At 46.4% G+C, this 22701-nt stretch overlaps 1 protein-coding gene across 2 annotated transcripts in view; it reads right to left on the reverse strand.

Annotated features, from left to right (window-relative positions):
- Positions 1-692: 692 nt before the first annotated feature.
- The window catches only part of Mcph1 (microcephalin 1), a 191418-nt gene continuing 169409 nt past the window's right edge, over positions 693-22701 (reverse strand). For both annotated transcript variants that reach the window (XM_040733413.1, XM_040733414.1), the window contains exons 13-14: positions 12295-12532; positions 693-1511 (exon numbers count right to left, since the gene is read on the reverse strand). In XM_040733413.1, the coding sequence (XP_040589347.1) occupies positions 1456-1511; positions 12295-12532 (294 nt within the window). In that variant the 3' untranslated portion in view covers positions 693-1455. The remainder of the gene's footprint in view (positions 1512-12294; positions 12533-22701) is intronic.

Consider the following 22701-nt stretch of genomic DNA (forward strand, 5'->3'; position numbering starts at 1 on the left):
CACTTTCATTTGATCTACTCCTTCAAAGGAGCTCGGACAGTTGGACCATCCAGTACAACACGACACCACAAATTGCTTTAAATTTCAGAGGGCGTTCCCACTGGGCTTCATTCCTTTGCTCTGTTCAGGGGATGAAGAACAAAGCTGTAGAACTTCCATGCCACAGAATACTGTTTGGCAACAAAAGGGAATTGTCTACTGACACACATGACACGAATGAATCATCAGAACATTAATTACATGGTGAAAAAGGCCAAGGCCACAAACTCACATATTGTATGATTCAGTTGCTTATCTCTGAAATGACAGGGTTTTGGAAGTGGAGTTGAGACTTAATGAGTTGGAAACAGCAGCTGACACGAGCAACCAATCATAATGCAGAAACTGGCAATGAGCTGTAGGACGATCTCAAGATTACTGGGACTCAGTATCTCTGTTAAATGTCTGAATAGCACGAGAATGTGGTGTCAACCCAACATTTGTGACACAGATAGGAGATCAGCAAGTTCCAGGCCAGTCTGGGCTATATAGTGAGACCCCTGTGTCAACACAGGGAAGAGTGACCAACCCTGATATGTCCAGCCTTTTTATATTGCAATGCAATGTGGTCATTTACAAAGTTTACTCAGAAAAACTGTGCAACTGAGTTATCCCTCAACAAACACACACACACACACACACACATCTTATAATACTTTTGAGTAAGTTTATAATTTTATATTAGCTGCATTCACAGTTATCCATGGACAAATATGACACATAGGCAATGGGTTGGACACCCCTGACATAATTCAGCCCCAGCAGCTGACTTTCTGTAGGGAACCTTGGGGTAGCCATTCAGAAGGCAGACATAGTCATTGCACAAAACTTTCAGACCCATCATCCTTAACTGCTCTGAGAAGCATCTCAGAACCGTGTTATAATAATAACGCATGGTTATCCTTCCTATCTTGACACAGTACACTAATAAAGATCTCAGTGCCCAAGCCAAGAAAGTTAAGAGGTTGCTTGATTGTTTAGGACTAAAATGATTTGAATAAATTTCCATTCTATTATTGGGAGTAAAGTATCTTGAAGACAAAGGTTCTGTGACCTTTTCATCATGGTCATTATTAGTATTGTACACCGAGCCCAACTAATGCCGACCAAGACTTCTCTGAACTACAATATGAGTCATGAATAAGTTACTCAAAAGAGTTCTGAAGATAAAAGCTGGAGATGTAGCTCACTAGTAGAGTGCTTGCTTAGCAAGTCCTGGATTTAATCTCTAGTATCACACACACACACACACACACACACACACACACACACACACACACACACACACACACACTCTGAAGCTAGAAACCACAGCACATGAGGTAATGTGTGACATCAGGCCTTAAGTTGTATGACGGCTCCTTCTCTCCATGGCTGGTTTTCTTGCAGGTTGAGGACAGCAGTCAGAGATGTCTCTCATTGTAGCAACTGGTAGTTGTTAAAGTCACAGACTTTGTGTTGGGTAATGGAATCTAAACAGAGGGGAAAAAAAAGGTAACTTTACAGTTAAGGTTGCTAAGATGGCTAGTTGCAACACAGGTAATCCTCTTTTTTACTTTTTATAAAATGATAGTTTAAACATCCTAAATGTTTCAGAACTGCTCATAGTCCCACTTGATTTTTAAAGTAAAAGGAAATAAAGTAAAACAAAGTAACTACTTCATGAATACTATAAGATGTACCTGGTCACAGACAGAGGTAGGTAGCTGGTCAGCAGTGTGCGACAGTTGGCCAGTCCCTCTGCTATGACTGGGATATGTAATGCTTCATGGGTTTATGTTGAAAGCTCAGTGCCCCCCTAGTGGTGCTGGAAACTTTACAAGTGGAGTCTAGCAGAGGAAGCAGGTGTCTCAGGCATGTCCGTGGTTAGATCTTTCCCTGGTACCTTCTCCTCTCTCCCTGTGCTTCCCAGCTGCCACAGGCTGCTTTGCTCTGCAGTATACACCCTTAGTCGTGATTCATTGCCCACCCATGGCCCCCAACTGGTAGAACCAGCCAAGAATGAGCTGAGATTGCTGAATTGAGGGCTACAATACATCCTTCCTCTCGTGTCATTTTTCTCAGGGTTTTGGTCACAGGAACAAAAGTTATGACTGATGTGTTACCATTTGTCAATACTAAGAAGCTTACTATGCATAACTGTCTTCTTACTGTAAAAATGAAAAAGGAACACAGATGACTGTCAGTAACCACTGGCTGACAAGATTAGTTAGAATCATTACAGCATTTCCCATCACAATTGTATAGTCAGCTGGACAATGACATTTGAAGGACCTGGAGGAGTGATGCTAATGAAAGACAGAAAGCTATGATGGCTGTGTGGAACAAAGGGGAAGTAGAGAAATAAAAAAGCTCATCTTAGTTTTGGCTTAAGAAAGTATCCAAGAAAGTATGCCTTTCTGTATAGATACACTTCCATATAGAGTACGAGTTGGTGAGGGATTCCCTGGTGGGCTTCAGAGTGGTAAACACATTGACTAGCATTTGATGCATATATTTGTACTTAAGAACACATGTGTGTGCACGCACACATGTATAGTTACGACAACGCTTGCCAGTATGGGCACACCATCTAGTTTACTCCACAATGGTGAAGTAGGCCGTATGGTTTATCCCTTTGTCTGAGCTGGCTGTGATGCATGATGCATTATGTTTTTGTTGTTGTGTCTTTTGCTTTTCTTTTTTTTTGTACACACTTTTGCCATGTAAGAGCTATTGTCGCCGGGCGTTGGTGGCGCATGCCTTTAATCCCAGCACTCGGGAGGCAGAGGCAGGCGGATCTCTGTGAGTTCGAGGCCAGCCTGGTCTACAGAGCGAGTTCCAGGACATCCTCCAAAGCCACAGAGAAACCCTGTCTCGAAAAACCAAAAAAAAAAAAAAAAAAAAAAAAGCTATTGTCTTCTTTATATGTTTACATTCTATTGACATTTCGCTTAATTGTACCTGGGTTTTGAGTCACAAATGAAGATAGGCTCCCTGCACCCGGTCTATAAAGTAATTCAGCCAAATTTCCATCCAGATTGTAAGAGCTCTTTGGACTCTGGTTTTACACATGGATTTCTTACTGGGTCAGTTTATAAGGCCAGGGAAACAAAAACAAAATAAACAAAACAAAACCCCAACCTGTCAAAAGGATGCATCTTCCTACTTAATCTGAAAATTCAGTATAACAAAAAATTTCAAGTTTAAAAATGAAAAAGGAAATTAATTTATTGACTCTAACACAGGGATACAGATTGGAAAAGGAGAACAAGGTGATAAAAATAACTGAACTGTTGTAATTACAGCAGTAAAGTTCAATGTGATTTGCAAAGAACAAAGAGAACAATGCAGGAAATTGTGAAATGAGCCCATATATAGGAAGTGAGTGAAAGGGGTCCCTGCATACCAATGTCCAACAGGCAGGTCAGAAAAATGACCAGCCCTGTTTCCCCAGTCCTTCAGACTACAGCGAGTAAACTACAGCTCCAGACAGTAGGACAACTATAGTTATTATCACTATTATCATTCAGCTTCTTGAGATAGGCTTTTATGTAGCCCAGGTTGTACATGATCTCGATACTTTTGCCACCTCTCAACTGTGTCACCAGTATGCAGCTAAGAGTTTTAAGCAGGAATGATGCAAGAGATGTCCTCGAAATTGAGGCAATAGTTCTCCCTCTCTTTGTCTTATTCTTGCCCTGCCTTAGCTCTTTCATTCTTAAAACAAAAACAAAAATCTCTAAGCCCCTCACTGGCCAAGCTCTTTAATAGGTCTTGGCACTCATCTAGGGCAAGCAACAATTTTCTAACCACACTTCTGTGTGGTCTTATGAAGTATGGAACCAACATGCTGCCAACATTAGTGTTTTATGGCGCTGAGGACAAATATATTTAACTGAAACTTGGTAGCTAGTGGCTGGTGACACTGTGCCAGCTCAACAGCACTGGGGACTAGGCTTTATTTTATCTTTGCTTATCAAAGAAGTTCAGTGGCCATGTACACAAACTCATTCAGTTAGGCGTCTCCTCTTTTTCAGTGTGGGATGGGTATTACCTAGTCTCTGGGGGATATTTATGGCAAGAGCTTCACCCTTCAATAGTAGGGGCTTAGGTGATGGATGTCTCTGTCTTAGGGAGGGTGAAGGAACACCATGACTAAAAGCAACATGGAGAGGAAAGGGTTTATCTGGCTCACACTTCCACATCACTGTCCATCACTGAAGGAAGTCAGGACAGGAACTCGAGCATGACAGGAACCTGTAGGCAGGAGCTGATGCAGAGGCCATGGAGGAGTGCTGCTCACTGGCTTGCTATTTCAACTGCATACTTCAATGCCATTAAAAGCATATTTAAAGCTGGGCGGTGGTGGCACACACCTTTAATCCCAGCACTCGGGAGGCAGAGGCAGGCGGATCTCTGTGAGTTCGAGGCTGGGCTGGACCGACAGCCTCGAAAACAATACAGAGAAACCCTGTCTCGTAAAAACCAAAAAAAAAAAAAAAAAAAAAAAAAAGCATATTTAAAATACTGTGCAACTACCAGCACTTAGGAACTTCCGAACTTTCTCATGATTCCAAATCTCTATATCCACTAAACAGCAACTTGCCACTCCCATAATTCCTGTCTTTGCTTCTGGCAACTCTGATCACATGTTCTGTCTCTGTCTCAGGGATATCACTAGCATGGATTTGTCTTTCTGTGCTAGCTTACTCCACTGGGCAAAATGTCCAAGTGGAGCAGGTATCAGGATCTCCTTTTGCAGGCAGGAGATAGGACACCATGCTGACACACTGTATTTGCCTTGCTGTCATCTGTCAACTGATACTTAAGAGTTCCTTCCATCTTTTTGTCACTGTGAAGAAATAATGCTGCTTTAATTATAGACATCCACATCCTGAGAGACTCATCACTCATATTTGGGATGGGATATGTATGCCAAGCAGTGGATCTGCTGGCTCACATGGCAACTCAACACAGTGTTTTCCTTAGTGGCCACAATACTTACATTTCCCTTAGTAGCATACAAGGGTTCCAATTATCCGCATTTTCTTGAACACTCTTTTTTCTAACTTTTGGTGTGTGTGGGGGGTGGGTGTGTGGTTCTGATTCACACTTCCCCAGTGGTTAGTTCTGTTGGCCACTTTGTCATGGGCTTATTATACATTTGCATTTTCTCCACACTCACGGTCCCATTCCTTCACCCTGATCTTACCATTATTGTTTGAGTCACAGGAGGCTTACTTACGCACACTCGTTATAAAGCCCATCCTTCTGATGTACTCTCATTTATCTGCTTTTACTTCAGCTGTCTCCCTTCAGAGTTGACGCAGAGTGGCCACCTCTTTCCCCGCTGTCCACTCTGCAGTCTCTGAGGTGGTGGGGAGAGCCCCAGCCCTAGCGGCGCCAGCTTGCCCTCCTCCTGGCTATCCACCACATGCACACTGTCACGCCATTCTCAAGATGGCTTTCCTTGACTGGGGCATAGCCTAGTTGCCACAAACCTTTAAAGGCTGTGTGGGTTTCCCACAAAGTTGGTTTGCGTAACTTCTGCTTATTCTCTCGTGTTTCTGTGACGGAGGAGCCTCTGGACCATGGGCCTGGTGTTGGGATGGCGTCCCCCTGCGGCAGTTTGATGGATGGTGGAACACACTCCCTGATTCCTCTTCACTCTTAGTTTCCGTTTCCACTCCCTGACTCGGTTCTGGCGTCTCATTTTCAAATGTGTCAACATGCGTTTGCTCATCACACTGCATTGGTTTCTAACATCCCTACTGTGTGTGTAGTTGTCTTAGGCTCATTTGCAGTACTGTTCACTGACTGCTTTGCCTTCTCTTCTCAGGACTGATTGCACTTTTACTATTTAGAGATTGGGCTTCACTGCCGCCCAGCTTCATGGTCTTCTCTGTCTTTGTCTGTTAATATCTGGGAGCGTCACTACTGTGTTCTCCTCTTTTTGTGCTTAAGGTTATCTTGATGTCATTCATCTTCAAGCACTGATGTTTAAGGAAAAACTGAATATTAAAACAGCATGATTTCATCCAGCTGCTGTTTTCCCTGCTTAGAGCTGGGGAGATTTATCATCTAGGGTAGGACACCTCAGCCTCAGGCCTGTTTGCAGAACACTGCTCTGTAGCACACAATTGCTAGTCTACCTATTAGCAGTCTTAACAATCAAAAGAAACTTGCACTACTAGTATAAGCCCCACTCCTTAAGAGGAAGAGGCTGAACTGGAAATCAGGTAGCTGGGCTGGTTTCTAGAGTTCTCTGTGATCCACCCATGACTTTCATGGGGGACTTCAGGACTCAGTGAATTACAGGAACCCCAGGCTATGACCAGAGAGGCCCCTAGGCAGGGTGGGGCAAACAGCATTCATCTGCACTGACATCTGAGGTCAAGGTGCTTCTCTGGAGGTCTCTTCCTTGCCTGGCTGAAGCTCTGCACCCTCCCGTGGTCTTTTCCCTCGGCAAGCTCTCCCTTTTCTTAGAAGAGAACCATCCCATTGGATTAACATCCTACCTTTATGAGCACTTAACCTTTTGCCCTCTTTCAAGGTCTTATCTCCAAATACAGTCTCATTCTAGACCCACCCCCCCTGGCTTTATCTCAACCACTTGAGTCTCCTCACTGGACATTCTAGGGTGTTTAACATTAACTGTCCAGCAGGCGACTGCCACAAAAAAAAAAAAAAAAAAAAAAGAGCCAAAGCCTAAGGTATTCCTAAGTCACAAGAAAACTACGTTTCAGCCAGAACCCAGAGCATCAATTAACCAAGCCAGTGAATGAGCAAAGGCAGGCTAAGTGATCAGTACCATCCCATTAGGAGGTCAGGCTTTGAAGTTCCTTTAAGATGCTGGGAGCAGGGGGCAGCTGTTACACACTGGGCTCAGGAGAGGGGCTGCTGCCGGCTTTATGAACCTCTAATCTCTACAGCAAGTCTCAGAGAGGGGCCTGTCACATCACAAATGCTGAGCACAGCCATGCCCATGGCCATTATGACTTCCCAAACTAGCATGTACATTTCTTCAGATGGGTATAAAATGCTGCTGTGGTGACATCATTTCTGCTCAGAGCTGAAGACACCGATGCCTTTTTGGTCCCTAGGTGGTATTTTGTGCTGAGGGAGGCTGAAGGCGGTGGTGGCTTGAGTAGAACAAGGGCAGCCTGGCTGGCCAGGAGAATTCAAGGATGATCACCTGGACTATTGCGAGAGAGGTTAGGGACTTTTCCTGAGTCCATTCTTTCCATATATTTCTTCAACCAAAGCTAAGATACCATGTCAGCGGCTGACTTACAGAAGCCTATCAATGACCTACTGGCACACAAGCTGACTTTAGACGTTAAAATTGCAAAATTCTACTGCTTAGCTTTTAATCATGTATATTTTGGTAATTACTTTCCCTCAGTGTGACTGGTGGGATGCTGGGCCTGGATTCCAGGGTAGGGATAAATTAAGCACAGTGGAAAAGATGGGCATGGAGCAAAGGGGCAGACTGGCCTCCCATTCTTCTGGGTTTTTTTTTTTTGGAACCTTGGCCTTCTGTGTCTAGTTCTTATCAATGTAATTGGGATACGGGACAAGGCGAACTTGACCAACCCTCATGTGCCCACTTAATTATGAATCTCCAGGGAACATGGTGTCTAGGGTAGCCCTGTTTCACAGAAAGCCACCGTTAATGCACTTAGCTGGTCAGACAGTGGGGACACAATGAATAGCCCAGGCCAGCATAGGAAGGCCCCCAAGCTATCAGGGACCTGTTTCCTGAAAGCTCTGACTTGGGGCAACAGCTGAGTCAAATGTTCTTTGTAAGCTAAGTGGAAGTCATGTGAAGGCTAAACTTTCTTTTTCTGGCAGCTCTGTGGAGAATACTATACTATCTCCCCACAATAGCATAAATGCTTTCCCCACAATAGCATAAATGTATGTCTTATCTCTTGAATGTAGCCCAGACAATTAAGGGGAGGCGGAGACTGGAACCAGGCTCATGAGAAAGGCCAAACCGATATTATTTGATAACACTGAAGGGAAGGGATGGTGTGACCAAGAATGACCACAGCACCAAGTCACACGTCTTGACAGCTCCTGGTGCAGAGCTCTGCCTGCCTCTTTCTCACCAGTCAAGGTCCTTAGACCCCGGAGTCTTTGAGATATGAAATGGGAATTATACTTTGTCAGAGTGCCAAGGAGACTCCAACAACTAGAAAACAGTTTTAAGGAACACCCATATTACTGACATTAGGACAGGTAGTGCCTGGTTCCTGCTGCCAGGAACTGATGTTTGTTCTCTTGTTGGTTTTCACGTATATTCAAGTGCCCACAAGGGTGTTCTTGCTCAAAAATCCCCATTGCTCCTTCTGGTTGAATGATTCACGGAGAGTGTTGGCCCAAGTACAGTGCTGTTTCAGGGAAAATGGGCTCTGGGGAGTGAATGGGGAACACAGACTCCTTGTAAGGCAGCGTGGCATCTGACACCCTGTGTGGAGAGCATGAGTAAGGCAAGGATTAAATGCCTCCTGGTGACTTCCACAGGGTAACAGACATTCTACACTCCTTCATGTCCTGTGTCAGCAACACACAATGGCTGGGGAGGGGAGGCAGGATGCTCGACGCTAACAGATCACCAGACAAGGCTAGAAGAAATTCTTCTAAGAATCACTCTCTTGCTTTGAGGAACTTCTCATCAGCTTCACATAAAACTCATCAACTAGAAGAATAAATACAAAGCTATCACCAACCACATGCAGCACACGCAGACCTTGTGTTTTCGTTTTGGATGGCAACTAACAAATGTGAAAGGGGATTGAAAAAACTTTTAACACTTTGCTTTTTTCAAGACAGGGTTTCTCTAGATAGCCTTGGCCGTCCTGGAACTTGTTCTGTAAACCAGGCTGGCCTTCAACTCAGAGATACACACCTGCCTTTGCCTTCCAAGTGCTGGGATTAAAGGCATGTGCCACCATTGTCCAGTCTTTTTAACACTTTTAAATAAACATTTTATCCAAACTACTCAAGACTCGTCTTGACCCAAACTCATACTGCCTATTCGACTTGGAACAAACTTAATTAATAAATGCCAAATATTGTCTTTCATAACTTATCACAAAATAATTTTCCTTTCAAACCAATGCTTTCCTGGTAGTATTTTTTTTCTTTTTACTCATTTACTTTAGAGCTGGGGATTGAGCCTTCATACATGGTAGGCAAGGGCACTACCATCACGCTGTATCTTCAGCCCCTTTGAGTTGTTTTGAGACTACAGTATCTCCTTTCTTTTCTCTCTCCCCTTCTGCAGACTGACCATAGGGCCCTGTACAAGGTAGGCAAGCATTCAATCCCTGAGCCTAATCCACCAGCCTGAGAATAAAATGTTCTCTAGAGGAATGTTTATAATAGAAGTCTGGGAGAGTAAGAGCCTTTGAAGGACACATGTCACTTTGTTACAGTCCTGGGGTGACAGTTCTATGCTTGCAGGGACGTTGTCACTCAGGAATTCCTGGGAAGGCCGACCACAGCACACACCATATCACACGTTCTTGTGTTGCCTTCTTTGGCCACTGCGTTGGGTGAACGGGCAAAGATCAAGCCAGTGCAGAGCCTGGAGGGGACTGCAAGCATAGGACTCAGCTGTATTTGTCTATCTGTGCTTGACGTACAGATGTGGAGGTCACACCTCTGTTCTGTGTGTACACCACGGCAGCTGTTGGGTCGTAATTCAGTTCAGAAAGAGAAAAACGGAGCTAACTAGTGTATGGAGGCTACGTGGCTTAGGCAGAGACCCGGTGTGTTTGGGGGGCACCCACAAGCCATGGGGACTCATCTTACATAGGCAGGCCTGAAGCACACACAATACCCGGATGCTGCCAAGGGCAGAGGAGCTGGTGTAATCAATGACAGGTCAGCAACAGGACGTCAATTAGGGGGAGGAAAGAAGCAGAAACGAGGGCCCCTGAGCCAGCCCTGGCATGCAGAGAATGTTGCAGGGCTGTGGGTAGATGCGGCAGGTAGGCAGTTGTCCCCTAAAATCCCAGCCAGAGCCAACTGACAAAACAACCGGAAGAACTTAGCCTGGCTGAGACAGTGACTGCACAGGACGTAGGAGCAACAGGAAGGGCCGTCAATCACCCGGCCTGGAAATAACAGGACTACTGGTTCAGTCTGGGGCCTTGAGAGGCACACAATTCCCGAACTTAGGAACCATTAGCTGTTGCCTCAGATTCTTGACACCAGGCATGTACAGACAAAGCCCAGTTCTGGTCTGCAGTAGCTGTTAATTTGATGCAATTTTCCAAGAAACCAAACACGAACACGGCTTCAGAACATGTGATGTCTGAAGGTTCTATTCTTGGCATTCAGAAGAGTAAACAGTGGCTTGGCTTTGGGACTGGAGCTAAACTGGAGCTAAAGGCTTTTTTTTTTAATAGTTAGCTTCTAAGCAAAAGACAAATTGCTCTGTAGCACATGGTAGAAAGTACTTTTGACTTCCTTTTCCCAAAATGTACAGGGACAATCAATCATTTAAAAGATATTAATAAAATTTATGTGTTTCTGTGTGAATGTAACTTTGGAAAACAAGGTTATCTATTTATTTGTTCAAGGTGAATGTCAAGAGGAGAGTGAGAGAAGCCAGAACTTGGGATTTAGAGATGAGGGTGAGATGGGAAAGGAGGCCTGAATAAGAAACCCCGGAGGAGGGGGAATCTGGAAGGAGGAGGGGAAGGAGAGAGACCGATACATATGGTGGGAGGCAGTTCTGAAGGATGCAGCAAGGACCTGCGTCTCAGGAGAGAAAAGGAAGGAAAGGGAAAGGGAAGAGGAAGAAGAGGGGCGAACAGAAAGAGAAGACGGGGGGGGTGGAGGAGAGGAGGAGGAAGAGAGGAGAAGAAGACAGCAGTGGAGAGGAGGGAGAAGGAGGGGATGAAAAGAAGAATGAGGAAGACGAGGAGGAGAGGAGAGGAAGGCAGGTGGGATTTCAGCCACAAGAAAGGAAGGGAGAGGGAAAGGTAGAAACACACACACACACACACACACATGAGAGACACACACACGCGCACACACACACGCACACACATACACACACCACACGTGCACACACACGCGCGCGCACACACATACACACATGCACACGCACATGCACACACACACACACACACACACACGGGGGGGGAGAGAGAGAGAGGAAAAATAGTGCTGAAGGAAGCAGGTAAGGACCACAAAGTGGGGTGATCCATTATTAGGGTAGAACTGAGTCCCCTCAAAACTCCTATGTTCAAGCCCCACCCCCAGCACCTCAGAATGTAGATGTATTTGGGGACAGGCCCCAGGGAAGACATCTAATTAAGATTAGGTCCCAGGTAGGGTTTAGCCAGTCTCACCAGTGTCTGTAAGGAGGAAATGTGGACTCAAAGACAGAAGTCACACAGGGCAGGGATGTCACCTGCAAGCTCAGGGGAAAGCCACAGGGGATCTGCCTGGTCCTACCTTGGCCTAGTCCTTCCTGGTGAGAAGACAAGTGTTTGAGTGGCCTGGTCTACAGGGTTTAGTCCTACCAAACCGATCATTTGTCAACCTCAGGAAAGAAGACTGACTTTTAGCCTCAAAGCTGACCCTGGAGTTCATTCTGTCTGGGAAGAGTCCACTGTAGGGTGGTGAGCAGCCCAGCATGAAAGGAGGGAAGGAGGAGGAGGACAGGAGAGGAGAGGAGGGAAGGGAGGAGGGAAAGGAGGAGCAAGGAGGACACCCCTGGGAAAGCTCACTCTTGGCTGGAGGGGCCCTTCTCCGCTTGAGAGTTCTGCACTCCTCTAATGTGGGATAACTGCCTGTCACCATCGTCTGTGTGGATAGCCTCCTGTGGCCAGATGTGTAACTTAGTATCTTTTCCTCCCTGGGAATCTCAGGTGGCACCTGGCACAGGTGTGTAACCCAAGTCAGCCAGTGTACCCCCTGCTCACATTTTGAGGTTGAGGCGGCTCTGAGTGAGCAGGTTTCCCACATGCGCTGAGAGGGCATGGCCCAGTGCGATCTCCTCTCCTTGGGCACTGTCCTTCAGCTGGCAGTAAGGGGCACGTGTGTCTATGATTGTTAGGGAAGATGCCTGGAGGCTGAGCTATTAATCTCAGGCCCCACAGCATATGGGCACATCTCTCTCTTCCAAGTCCTGTTCTTACTATGAGGACCACAAAGCATTATTCTCCTTAAGCTCCTGATGGTCATGTGACCAGCAGGACCTCCCCCCCCCCATCCCTCCTGTTTGTGTTCCACCACCTTGGTTCCTACCTAAGACCCATTTCTCTGACAGGTACTGGATCCTTGCTTCCTTCTTGCCACAGTAGGGACCAATGATGAGGCTGGCTTGCTGAGGGGATGGGCTGACTTGGCCACCACACAGGAGGACCAGTTCACACAGCTTGGCTCTTGGGGGGCTGCTGGCTGGTGCAATGAACATCTTCGGCTGATTAGCAAAGAGGGTTCCTTGGTACCTCCGGGTAGATAACTGGCGTTCAAGTCTGCAGACCTGTGGGTAGACGGAAGGAAGTCAGTGTGTGCGGAACTCACTCACTATGGAGAGCAGGTTAATAGACAAGCTCACTTCTCTTTTCAAAAACAAACCCAAGGTAAGGTTGCTGTATCAGCCAATTTCTGTCAATATGACAATGTATCCTAGGCAAACACCACCTGTGAAGAAGGCTTTCTTTCGGCTCATGGTTTCAGAGATGTCGGTTCACGGTTTCTGTGCTCAGTATGATGGCTGGGAACCCGAGCACAGAACAGAGAACAGTTAGGGGAAACAGCACACACCAGTGACCAGCTTCCTCCGAATAATCTCTACCTCCTAAAAGCCCACTCAGTCATGAACTCATGCATAGATTAATTCTGTGATGAAGGTAGCGTCTTCTCAATCTAATCACTTCTCAAACAGCATGGTCAGCTGGAGATCAAGACTTGAACACACCAGCCTCTGGGGTCCTACTTTAGATCCAAACCACAAAAGCTATCCATTCTTGGGCAAATTTTACATTCCCAAGGCTCAAGAGGATGATGACGTGGAAGTGTAGGGAAAAGGGACCAGTCAAAGAAACACACCCTGAGCAGAGCCAAAGAAACCCACTTTGGCCCTGCAACCACAACCAAAGAAATGCACCCTGACCCTAAAGCCAGTGCCAAAGGAACACACTTTGTCCCTGGTTCAGAGTCAGTGAAAGAAATGTACCCTGGCCCTAAAATTGGAGCCAAAAGGCTAAAAAGGACCAGAGAAAGAAACACACTTTGGCCCTGAAAACAGAGCCAAATCTGACCCTAATCCTGTGTAAAAAAGTAACCAATCCCGGAGCAGAGCTCTAGCCAATCTGAGCTCAGCACTGAAATCGGACCAATTCCTACTCTGAAAAAACTTCCCCAACCCCAAGAATCCCTATGTAAACCCTGTGTATGTTCAGCTTGGCTGGTCCAGCTGTCTTCCAATAAACCCCTTTGGATGAGCTTTGGGTGAAGATCTTCTTTTGCGGCGGCGACAGAGCAGAGGTGACCCTGGGCAGAGCAGAGCAGAGCAAGCAGAGGCGACCCTGGGCAGAACAGAGCAGAGCAGAGCAGAGCAGAACAGAGCAGAGCGAGCAGCGCTGTAACACTTGCCCGGGAAACCTTCCTTGGCAGAGCGGAGTTGTTACACTCTGCTCCCCACTCTCCAGGAGCAGAGCTGAACTCTAGCAACTTCGCCCGAGAAACCTCCTGCCTAGCAAAACTGCTACACTAGGCGAACATCCCCAGCTGGAAGACCCTGTCCTGCCGGAGCAGAGCTGATACACCAGAGAAGCCTTTCTCTGAGGCAAGGCTGTAAGCTGCCAAGCTTACTGCAACCTGTGGTGATCCTTGGCTCCCGAGCTCCAGGATACCTTTCCACCTGAGCTGTATAACACTCAGTATCCTTGGCTCCCGAGTGCCAGAATACCTAACCCACTCCTGTTCCATCCTGTCCTGACCCATCCCGAAACGCTTACAGGAAGATGTTTTCCAAAGTGGGACAGAATAAAACTATAGGAATACAAATGTATACAAAAAATGTGATGGCTTCTGAATTATCACAATCTTAAAGACAAAGTACTGAAGAGAAACCAAGTCCATCTTTGGGAGCTGCTTAAGTAACTCGGAGGACTGTGGTGGTGAGGGGAGTATCTACTGCTGGCATGGCCTTTGCCATCATTCAACTCTAGGGGTCCCAGGGTTCTTTGGCAACTGACTAACAGACTCTAACATTGCTTCAGATTGACCACCAGGTGAGATGGCAAAGGGACAGAAAGAGAATTTCCAAGGGAGCAGTTGTGTATGTGGGATAGGATATCCTGGGAGATCTTTCAATTGAGTCATTATGAAAGTAGTTTGAAGGGTGTTTTAGACAGCATTTGAGAAACAGACATGTGAAGCTATACTCCCTGGTAGTTTGGTACAGTTGCTGTGGCCATCTGGTTGACCCAAGGGGCAACGGGAAGGCCCATTGTTTTAAATATGCTTTACTAATAGCAGATTAATAAGGACTCTTTTAAAAGTACACATATCCTTGGAGTTGTTGAGAGCTACGTATTTTAAATATTTTAGTTTGTTACCCCAACAACTGGGATCAATGGCTCAGGGAAATTAGGGGTTTGGATGGGGAAAAGGAACTTTTTTGGAAAGACTAAGCCTTGATGGGCAAGAGACCCAGCAACAGCAAAGAGTAAGTTCCTTAGTTTATACCTCTCATATGATTTTCCACTCAGTTTGCACACTACAGTAGTGTTTTGTTTTGTTTCAGAGACAGGGTCGTGCTGTGTCTGTCAGAGAGGCCTGGAACTCTATTCATATCCAGGGCTGGCCTCAAATTCTGTTTCCTGTGGCTATCACTTGAATGCTGCAATTACGTGAGCATGGCCACACCTACCCCTAGTGTAAAAAGAAGGCCCTACCATGGAAATGTAGCTTCACTATGAGAGTAGTAGGGCCCACTCAATATACTTCAATTTAGCCATAAATTTTCTTTTCTCTTCTTTTCCATTGAATTTTATTACTGGGCATTGACAATGTGCCCTTGACTGGCAACTGCCAGTGGTCTTATTATATCAGTAATTCTTTTACTAAAATGGTGAGGAGGACACCACTATTTCTGTGAGAAGGGCAGTGGGACAATTTGTTAGATGAAGCAGGTCCAGAGGAAGCTACTCCACCTACATGGTGAGTTAAGTGCTAAGAGGAAACTAAGACCATCACTATCCTCCAAGCTACATATTTCAATGTAGCTGCTGGACCAAGCTACATTGAAATATGAGCTCAAGAAACAATATCCAGGGCACAACCATGTATTTCAAACAGTAATTATAAATGTGACCAGTGACTGAAGAATAAGGATAAAGTAAAAAGTCAGTGTTTGTACATTACACATTGCTATCTACTAATTCACTAAAGTCTTTTCTTCCATCATGGCAGGCACGAAACATGGGTCCTATGAGGGTGTGCTACCTCTTATGTTCTACTCAGGGCCCGTTTGCAGCCCAGGGAAAGACTGGACTGATCCAAGTCAATCAAAGATCCCATTTCCTCTGCAGATGACATAATCCTAGCCAAGTCATCTAAGACTAGGTGATATTTGGAGGATGCTTTCATTACTATTGGAACTCCAAATGTCCTTTGGACTAACTAGTCATGTCTATGTATGACACATGTAGTTATTGAACCCTTGGGATATGATGAAAATTGATGAATGGGAAGATGGTAAGTCTAGGATCCTGAAGAAATTAAGTCCTGGACCAACCAAAAGACATATCCTTGTTTCCTTATACTAGAAAGCCAATTCTAAGTGTGTAAGCCACCTACTTTTATTTTGCTGTGTATTTATTAACTCACTCTAAAATGCTAACACAATGAGCCACATAATTACAATACAATATTCCAAATCAACAACAACAACAACATAATCTAGCTTTGGTGGCACCCACATGCAATGCCAACACTTTGAAGGTGGAGGGATGAGGATCAGGAATTCAAGGCCAGCTTTGGCTACACAGTGAATCTGAGCCTGCTTCTGCTACGTGTGACCGACCTTGCCTCAAACAACAAGCAAAAAATGGGATAAGTTCAGTATTTTACGATAGTATGAGCAGTAGGCAGCTTGCTTTTATTTAGGAAGAGGGGAATGAGCCTTTGACATCTCAGAATGTGGAGTTGGTTGCTAATTTCTTTGACTAGTTATTATTTCCTCCACCAACCATATACGTTTGCCAGACTCACTTGGGGTGCTGGTGAGTGATGAGAAATGGGGTTCCCAACTTCAGATGATAATAGTAAAGTCAACAGATTAAAATTTTCTTTTTGTTTATTTACACAGCTGGAAATGAGAGTTGGCATAGTGTTTAAAAAATCTGATTACTACCAGCATCTGGCTCATGCCTTTAATTCCACTATTCTGAAGGCAGAGGCAGGCAGATCTCTGTGAGTTCCAGACCATCCTGGTCTACAAGTGAGTTCCAGGACAGTCAGGGATGTTACTCATAGAAAACCTGCCTTGAAAAACAAAAACAAAAACAAAAAGCTCTGGTTATTATTTAGCACAATTGAGCCTGCACAGGCACTCACTGTTGTGGTTTGAAAGTGATGTGTCCCTCACCGGTCCCAGGCTGATGGCACTGTTTGGCAAGGCTGTGGAACCTTTAGGAGGTGGAGCCTTGCTGGAGGAAGTGGGCCACTGAGGGTGGCTCTGAGGTTTTGCAGCAGGGTGGTTTCCTGTTCATTCTGCTTCTTGAGTACAATGTAGCCATCTGGCCTCCCACTCCTGTGGTCAAGTCTTCCCAGTGTCTCCCCCAGCATGAAGGAATGATTCCCCTTCAACTTCCAGCCAAGAATTTGGTGACAGTAATGAGAAGAGCAACTAAGACCGTTTCTGTAGTCAAGAACGTGAATGTAATGAGGAGTTTATTGCCATAGAAACTGATGATTGGCACATTTCACTTTTAAGAGCAACAGGGCACATCACTGTACTCACTGCTAAGCTCTGGTGAGGCCCTTCCCTGAGGAAGGCTTAGGAACAGGTTACTTGTCAGGGCTTTCTGAAGATAGAAGTCCTTATTAGTCCTCCTTACCTTTCAGACTTTTACCTTTTGGGGGAGGGGAAATAACCGGAAGCACAGGGACCATTGCAGCACTGCCCCTGGAGACACCCCATGCCTCTGACTGCATGTGACCAAACTGCCTACCAGTCACTGATACTGCCTTGGGACCCTGGCCTAGTCTCATGCATTTTCCTTTCTAGCCAAGCACCAAGCACCTGACGGGTGCTTTCTTAAAGTGATTTGAGAACTGCGAGGCCATACACTGCATAAAAGGAAAGCCAAGGCACTGGAAGGGAGGGCTCCCCTGCTGTGCTCCCTCCCCATCCCTTTAGAGGCAGAGGAAGATCATATCCCAAGGGGTCTTGGGCTGATAATTCTCAAGGCTGTCTTAGTCCCCTTGCTACCACAATTCAAGCACTTCCTTAACCTCTAGTTTCATTACAAAATACTCACACACACACTCACACACACAGACACACACAGACACACACAGACACACACACACACACACACACACACACACACACACACACACACACAAAGAGAAGATGCTGACCAGGCGTGAATCAGTGAACAGTTGGCTGTATGGCCATTGTGAAATGTTATTTCTGTTGTCACCTCAACAAGGAACACTGACCAAAGATTTTCTGAGGAGACAGCTTGCTAGTATTTAGGCATTTGAAGTTCTTGCAGGATATGCTCTCAGCTGCTGTCACTAAGAGCACCACCTGAGCACATCCACTATGTTCCCTTTTTAAAGGGCCCTGCCCACCTCCCATCCCCCCTCTCTTTCCTTCCTTCTCTCTCTCTGCCTTTCTTTCCTCTCTCCCACAGCCCCTGTCCCTGGAGGTCAGTCCTCCCCCTTCTCCCCTTTTTACGACCCTTTTCCCTAAATAATAATAAAAAAACCCTTCCATTTGAACTTTGCCACATAGCATCTTTCTTTCTTGAGTCGCTTTTGAAAAATTACAACACAGCTCAGTAGATAAATCACTTGCTGTGCAATTCTGAGGGTCAGAGTTTAGATCCCCATCCCTCACATAAAAGTTCTGTGGGTATGGTGAAGAACCTGTAATCCCAGAAAGCAGAGAGCAGGGATGGAGTGGGAGAATCCTTCGGACAAGCTGAGTAGTGGGGAGACCCCGCCCTGGCAACCGACATCAACTTCTGGCCTACACACACACCCTTCCCACACGTAAACCCCCATATATATGAACACACCCACATGTGGAGAAACAAAAAGGCAGAGTTAAAAAAAGAATCACAGATTATGTATTAATTCAGAATAAATATATCAAGCTGACATCTGTGATAGGAAGACCAGAGGCACATATTGTATAGACTAGGAGAGGCGCATATTGTATGGACTAGGGATACTGGTGCGGACTTTACTGGCTTTCTTGTTGGGGAGGCAAAGTGTCTTCATGCTCACCACTACATCTCAAGAGAATCTGCATGGCCAGCAGTCCTTACCATCTATGGAGTCCCAAAGTGTCTCAAAGGCCACAGCAGCCGGAATCAGATGACTAAGAAGGGCACACACAGCTACAGAGCACAGTTTTCCAGTGAAGCAGATTCTTCCTTGCATGCCTCCTGAGAAGTCAAGGACAGGTATAGCGGTGCACATCTGCCATGCCTGCACTCAGGAGTCTGGGGCAAGGGCAGCCACTGTGTGAGGCCAGCCTTATTTACACAGAGATGCTCTATGCAAAAAAGCTTTGAAGAAATAACCCTGGGTTTTCAGGGGAGATCCTGAGGCTCTCTGCAGATGGCGGTGCAATGATATTTTCCACGTCTTTACTTATGGGCAGAAAGGTGGAGGGGAGACAGAAAGTGCATGCTTCTTGCTCTGAGCTCTTCATTCCACACTGCAGCAGTCTGGTGCCAGCTGAGGCCCAAACTGGATATCAGCTTTGCGTTAGAGAATGCTGCCTCTGTGACTGTGTGCTTTTCCTAGTCAGAGAGGCTACCCATTCACCAAATCTGTTTACCTAGAAATCAGTTGTGGCAGACTGCACTGTGAAGCGGAACGGAATCCCCCAGGCTTCTAGCGCCAAGGAATCCTAGCTATTTATCCACGATCAAGAAATAAAACTTGGTAGAAGTTGACTGTTCACTCACTGTAGCCAGGGCATAGGGTTACAATTAGGGAGAGCTCACCCGCTGAGTCTCTCTGGCTTATCGATGGGATACACAGGCCCTTGGTGGGCCACATATGGGAGAGGGGGTGAAGAGCTGCTGTGACCAAATCCTGGTGGCAGCAGATGGTATAAGGGGCAGGAGGCTGCCTGAGGCCATTTGTTAGCCACAGGGCAGCCAGGCTTAGAATCAAAGGATTTGGGCCCCACTGCTTCTCACCACACGCAAGGAGACAAATCCACATCCAGATCAAGTGAAATAAAGCCACACCTGAGTCCCCAGACAAGCTTTCCATAGCCTAACACTAACACACAGACGTTGGGTGTGAGTCAATGACTCTTCTGAGAGACACAATCCAGCGGCACCATCAGTGGATCTTAGATTTGCTGAACGGGGCACTTGCCACCTCCCTAACTGGTGAGGAGCTGATGATATCAGCTCTGAGTACACTGGGTGGACCTCTAGAACATTCTCATGGGTGTGCAATCACAGGGCAGTCGACTGGTGCCCCCTTCTTGGGTCAGGGCTTCTGAACCTATAATGCGGTCCATGTCATTAGTAGCCAGCATTACTCCTGTGGCCTGGGGCTGGGGGTGCTGCTAATGTGGGCCTGCTTTCCCTGTGAAATGTATTATGCCCCTCGAGCTGTTTCCTCAAGCATGCTGCCAAAGAACCTGGACTTTTCAGATCCCTGCTTAGGATGGCTGGTGCCACACTCATAGAACTGTATGAAAAAATGCCAATTTCTCCCATGTTAGAGGGCATGAGTTGTGCCTGTTCAGCCTTATATTTTGTTCCAGTTATTTTTCCCCTTCAAGGACAGTGTGCCTTTTCCTCTGTGATGACTATCTAATGGGCAATGCCTTCAAATCCTTCCCACCTGACTTATCTTAGAGGCAGTTGGTGCCCCTGGTCATGCATGGCTATGCACACCAGCACCTAGTGTGCCAGGGACACACAGAGAGAATGATAGCAGCTGGTACATGTGACCCAGGCTGGAGAGAGATGACTTGGAGTCAGGAGGTAAGACAGGATGCAGAGAGAACATGGTACCTCTCAGTCTGCTGGAACAGGAGGCAGGTGCTGTAATTTTTAACTTAATAAGTAATTTCAGTCAAAACAACTGAAGACAGGGCACACAGCTTAGTCAGTAAAGTGTTTACTGAGTAAACACAAAGACCTGGGTCCAACCCCCAGAACCCACACAGAAAGAGCTAGATGTGGTGGCATGTGCTTGCCATGTAAACACAGGGGAGATGGAGACAGGCTGATTCCAGGTCAGGGAGAGACCCTGCCTCAAATAAATCAAGACAGGGGTTGAAGAGATGCTCAGCAGTTAAGTGCGTTGGCTGCTCTTCCAGAGCACCTGGGTTTGATTCCCAGTTCCCACATGGTGCTCACAACCCAGAACTTCAGTTCTAGGGGTTCTGATGCCCTTTTCTGTCCTCCTTAGGCAACAGGCACACACATGGTACACTGACCCAAATGTAGGCAAAACATCCACACACGTACATGAAAGAAGACCAAGGTGGCCAGGCAAAGATGCTTACATCTTTAATCTCAGAGAGGCAGGGGGATCTCTGTGAGCTCTAGGTCATCCAGGGTGACTAAGTGAATTCCAGGACAGCCAAGGCTAGAGTAAGGCCTCGTCTCAAAAACCAAACCAAACCAACCAACCAACCAACCAACCAACCAAACAAACAAACAAACAAACAAACAAAAAACCCCAAATAGACAAAAATGTCAAGGTGGATATTGTCAGAGGAATGACAACTGAAGGTGCCCTCTCATCTCCACACATATGCACACAAATACATTCTCTCTCTCTCTCTCTCTCTCTCTCTCTCTCTCTCTCTCTCTCTCCTCTCTCTCTCTCTCTCTCTCTCTCTCTCTCTCTCTCTCTCTCTCTCTCTCTCTCTCTCTCTCTCTCTCTCTCTCTCTCTCTCTCTCTCTCTCTCTCTCTCTCTCTCTCTCTCTCTCTCTCTCTCTCTCTCTCTCTCTCTCTCTCTCTCTCTCTCTCTCTCTCTCTCTCTCTCTCTCTCTCTCTCTCTCTCTCTCTCTCTCTCTCTCTCTCTCTCTCTCTCTCTCTCTCTCTCTCTCTCTCTCTCTCTCTCTGTACATTTCTCCCACTGGTGGAAGTGGCTCCCTCCTCACTATACTCTGAGGGCTCAGGTGTCTGGGTGTTCTGAGATGAACTGAAGAGACAGGAGAACCTCACTCCACAGTGTGCACAGACCCCAGAGGTGCCTTAAGTGTGTGTGTGTGGGGGGGGCTGTGGAACCCAGGAGAGTTAGAGAGAGAATCCCTTGGGTTGGGCTATCCTAGTCACTTATGATTGATGAAGCTACTTTGGAAGAATACGGAGTACCCAGAGTAGGGTGTGGTTCTCAGAGGACATCTTGACCATAGCTTTCACCATACAGGGGATACAGGCCCCAGATCTCCTTTGGATGTTACAGAGAATCTGGCAGCTGTCTGGCAAATCCCGCTCCCACTAACTCTTCACACTTCTTAGGATGCTGCCACTGATTCATTCCGGCTCCCCTGGCATGCTCTTCATTCTCCTGTTGTGACACTCACTGGTGAGCCCAATCATTCATTCCACCATTCATTCAATAGAAAAACAGGCGACACTGTGAGAGCACAGAGACGGGAAGACAGCCAGTCCACTTTGTTTCTCCAGTGAGAAAGAGTACAATAAGACATCTCAGTCAAGGAAGAGACTGGGGAGACCTGGCGGCGGTGGTGGGAAACGGGGAGCAGGAAGCACATGGCAGGGCACTTCAGGTGACAGGTCTGGAGCTGGGCACCTTCCAACGCATAGTCCAGGATCGCTGGAGTGTGAATGAGCAGGAGGGCATGGGCAGGTAATAGGAAAAGACAACTGTTTTTAGAGTGCTTACGAAGTGACCGTGTGGTGAGGCTGAGTGAGCAGGCCGCCGACCAACGTGAGCACACAGTGGGAGGAGGGTAGTTAACAGGGCCATCAAAAAACTCATGACACAGTGACTTCCAGGCCAGCTTGGGCCACAGGGCGAGACTCTATCTGAAAACAAACAAAATCCATCCATCCATCCATCCATCCATCCATCCATCCATCCATCCATCCATCCATCCATCCACTCCCTCATATAAATAGCAGGTTATATCATCAACTCTTTAAACTAAGAGGATTCACCGGGCAGTGGTGGTGCACACCTTTACTCCCACTACTCGGGAGACAGAGGCAGGCAGATCTCTGTGAGTTCAAGGTCAGCCTGGTCTACAGAGGGAGTTCCAGGACAGCCAGAGCTGTTACACAGAGAAACCCTGTCTCAAGAAATCAAAACATAAACAAAAATGACAATAAATTAGGAGGATTGCCCTGTGGGAAAAAAATACACTGTAAGGAGCATGTAAGCAGACTGTGAAAACGAAGCTGTAAACAGTCTGGAGGGAGTGATGCTCTTGGAGGGCAACAGAGTGATAAGTG

The sequence above is a fragment of the Mesocricetus auratus genome, unplaced genomic scaffold (assembly GCF_017639785.1).
Source record: "Mesocricetus auratus isolate SY011 unplaced genomic scaffold, BCM_Maur_2.0 Super-Scaffold_100031, whole genome shotgun sequence".
NCBI classification, from domain to species: domain Eukaryota; kingdom Metazoa; phylum Chordata; class Mammalia; order Rodentia; family Cricetidae; genus Mesocricetus; species Mesocricetus auratus.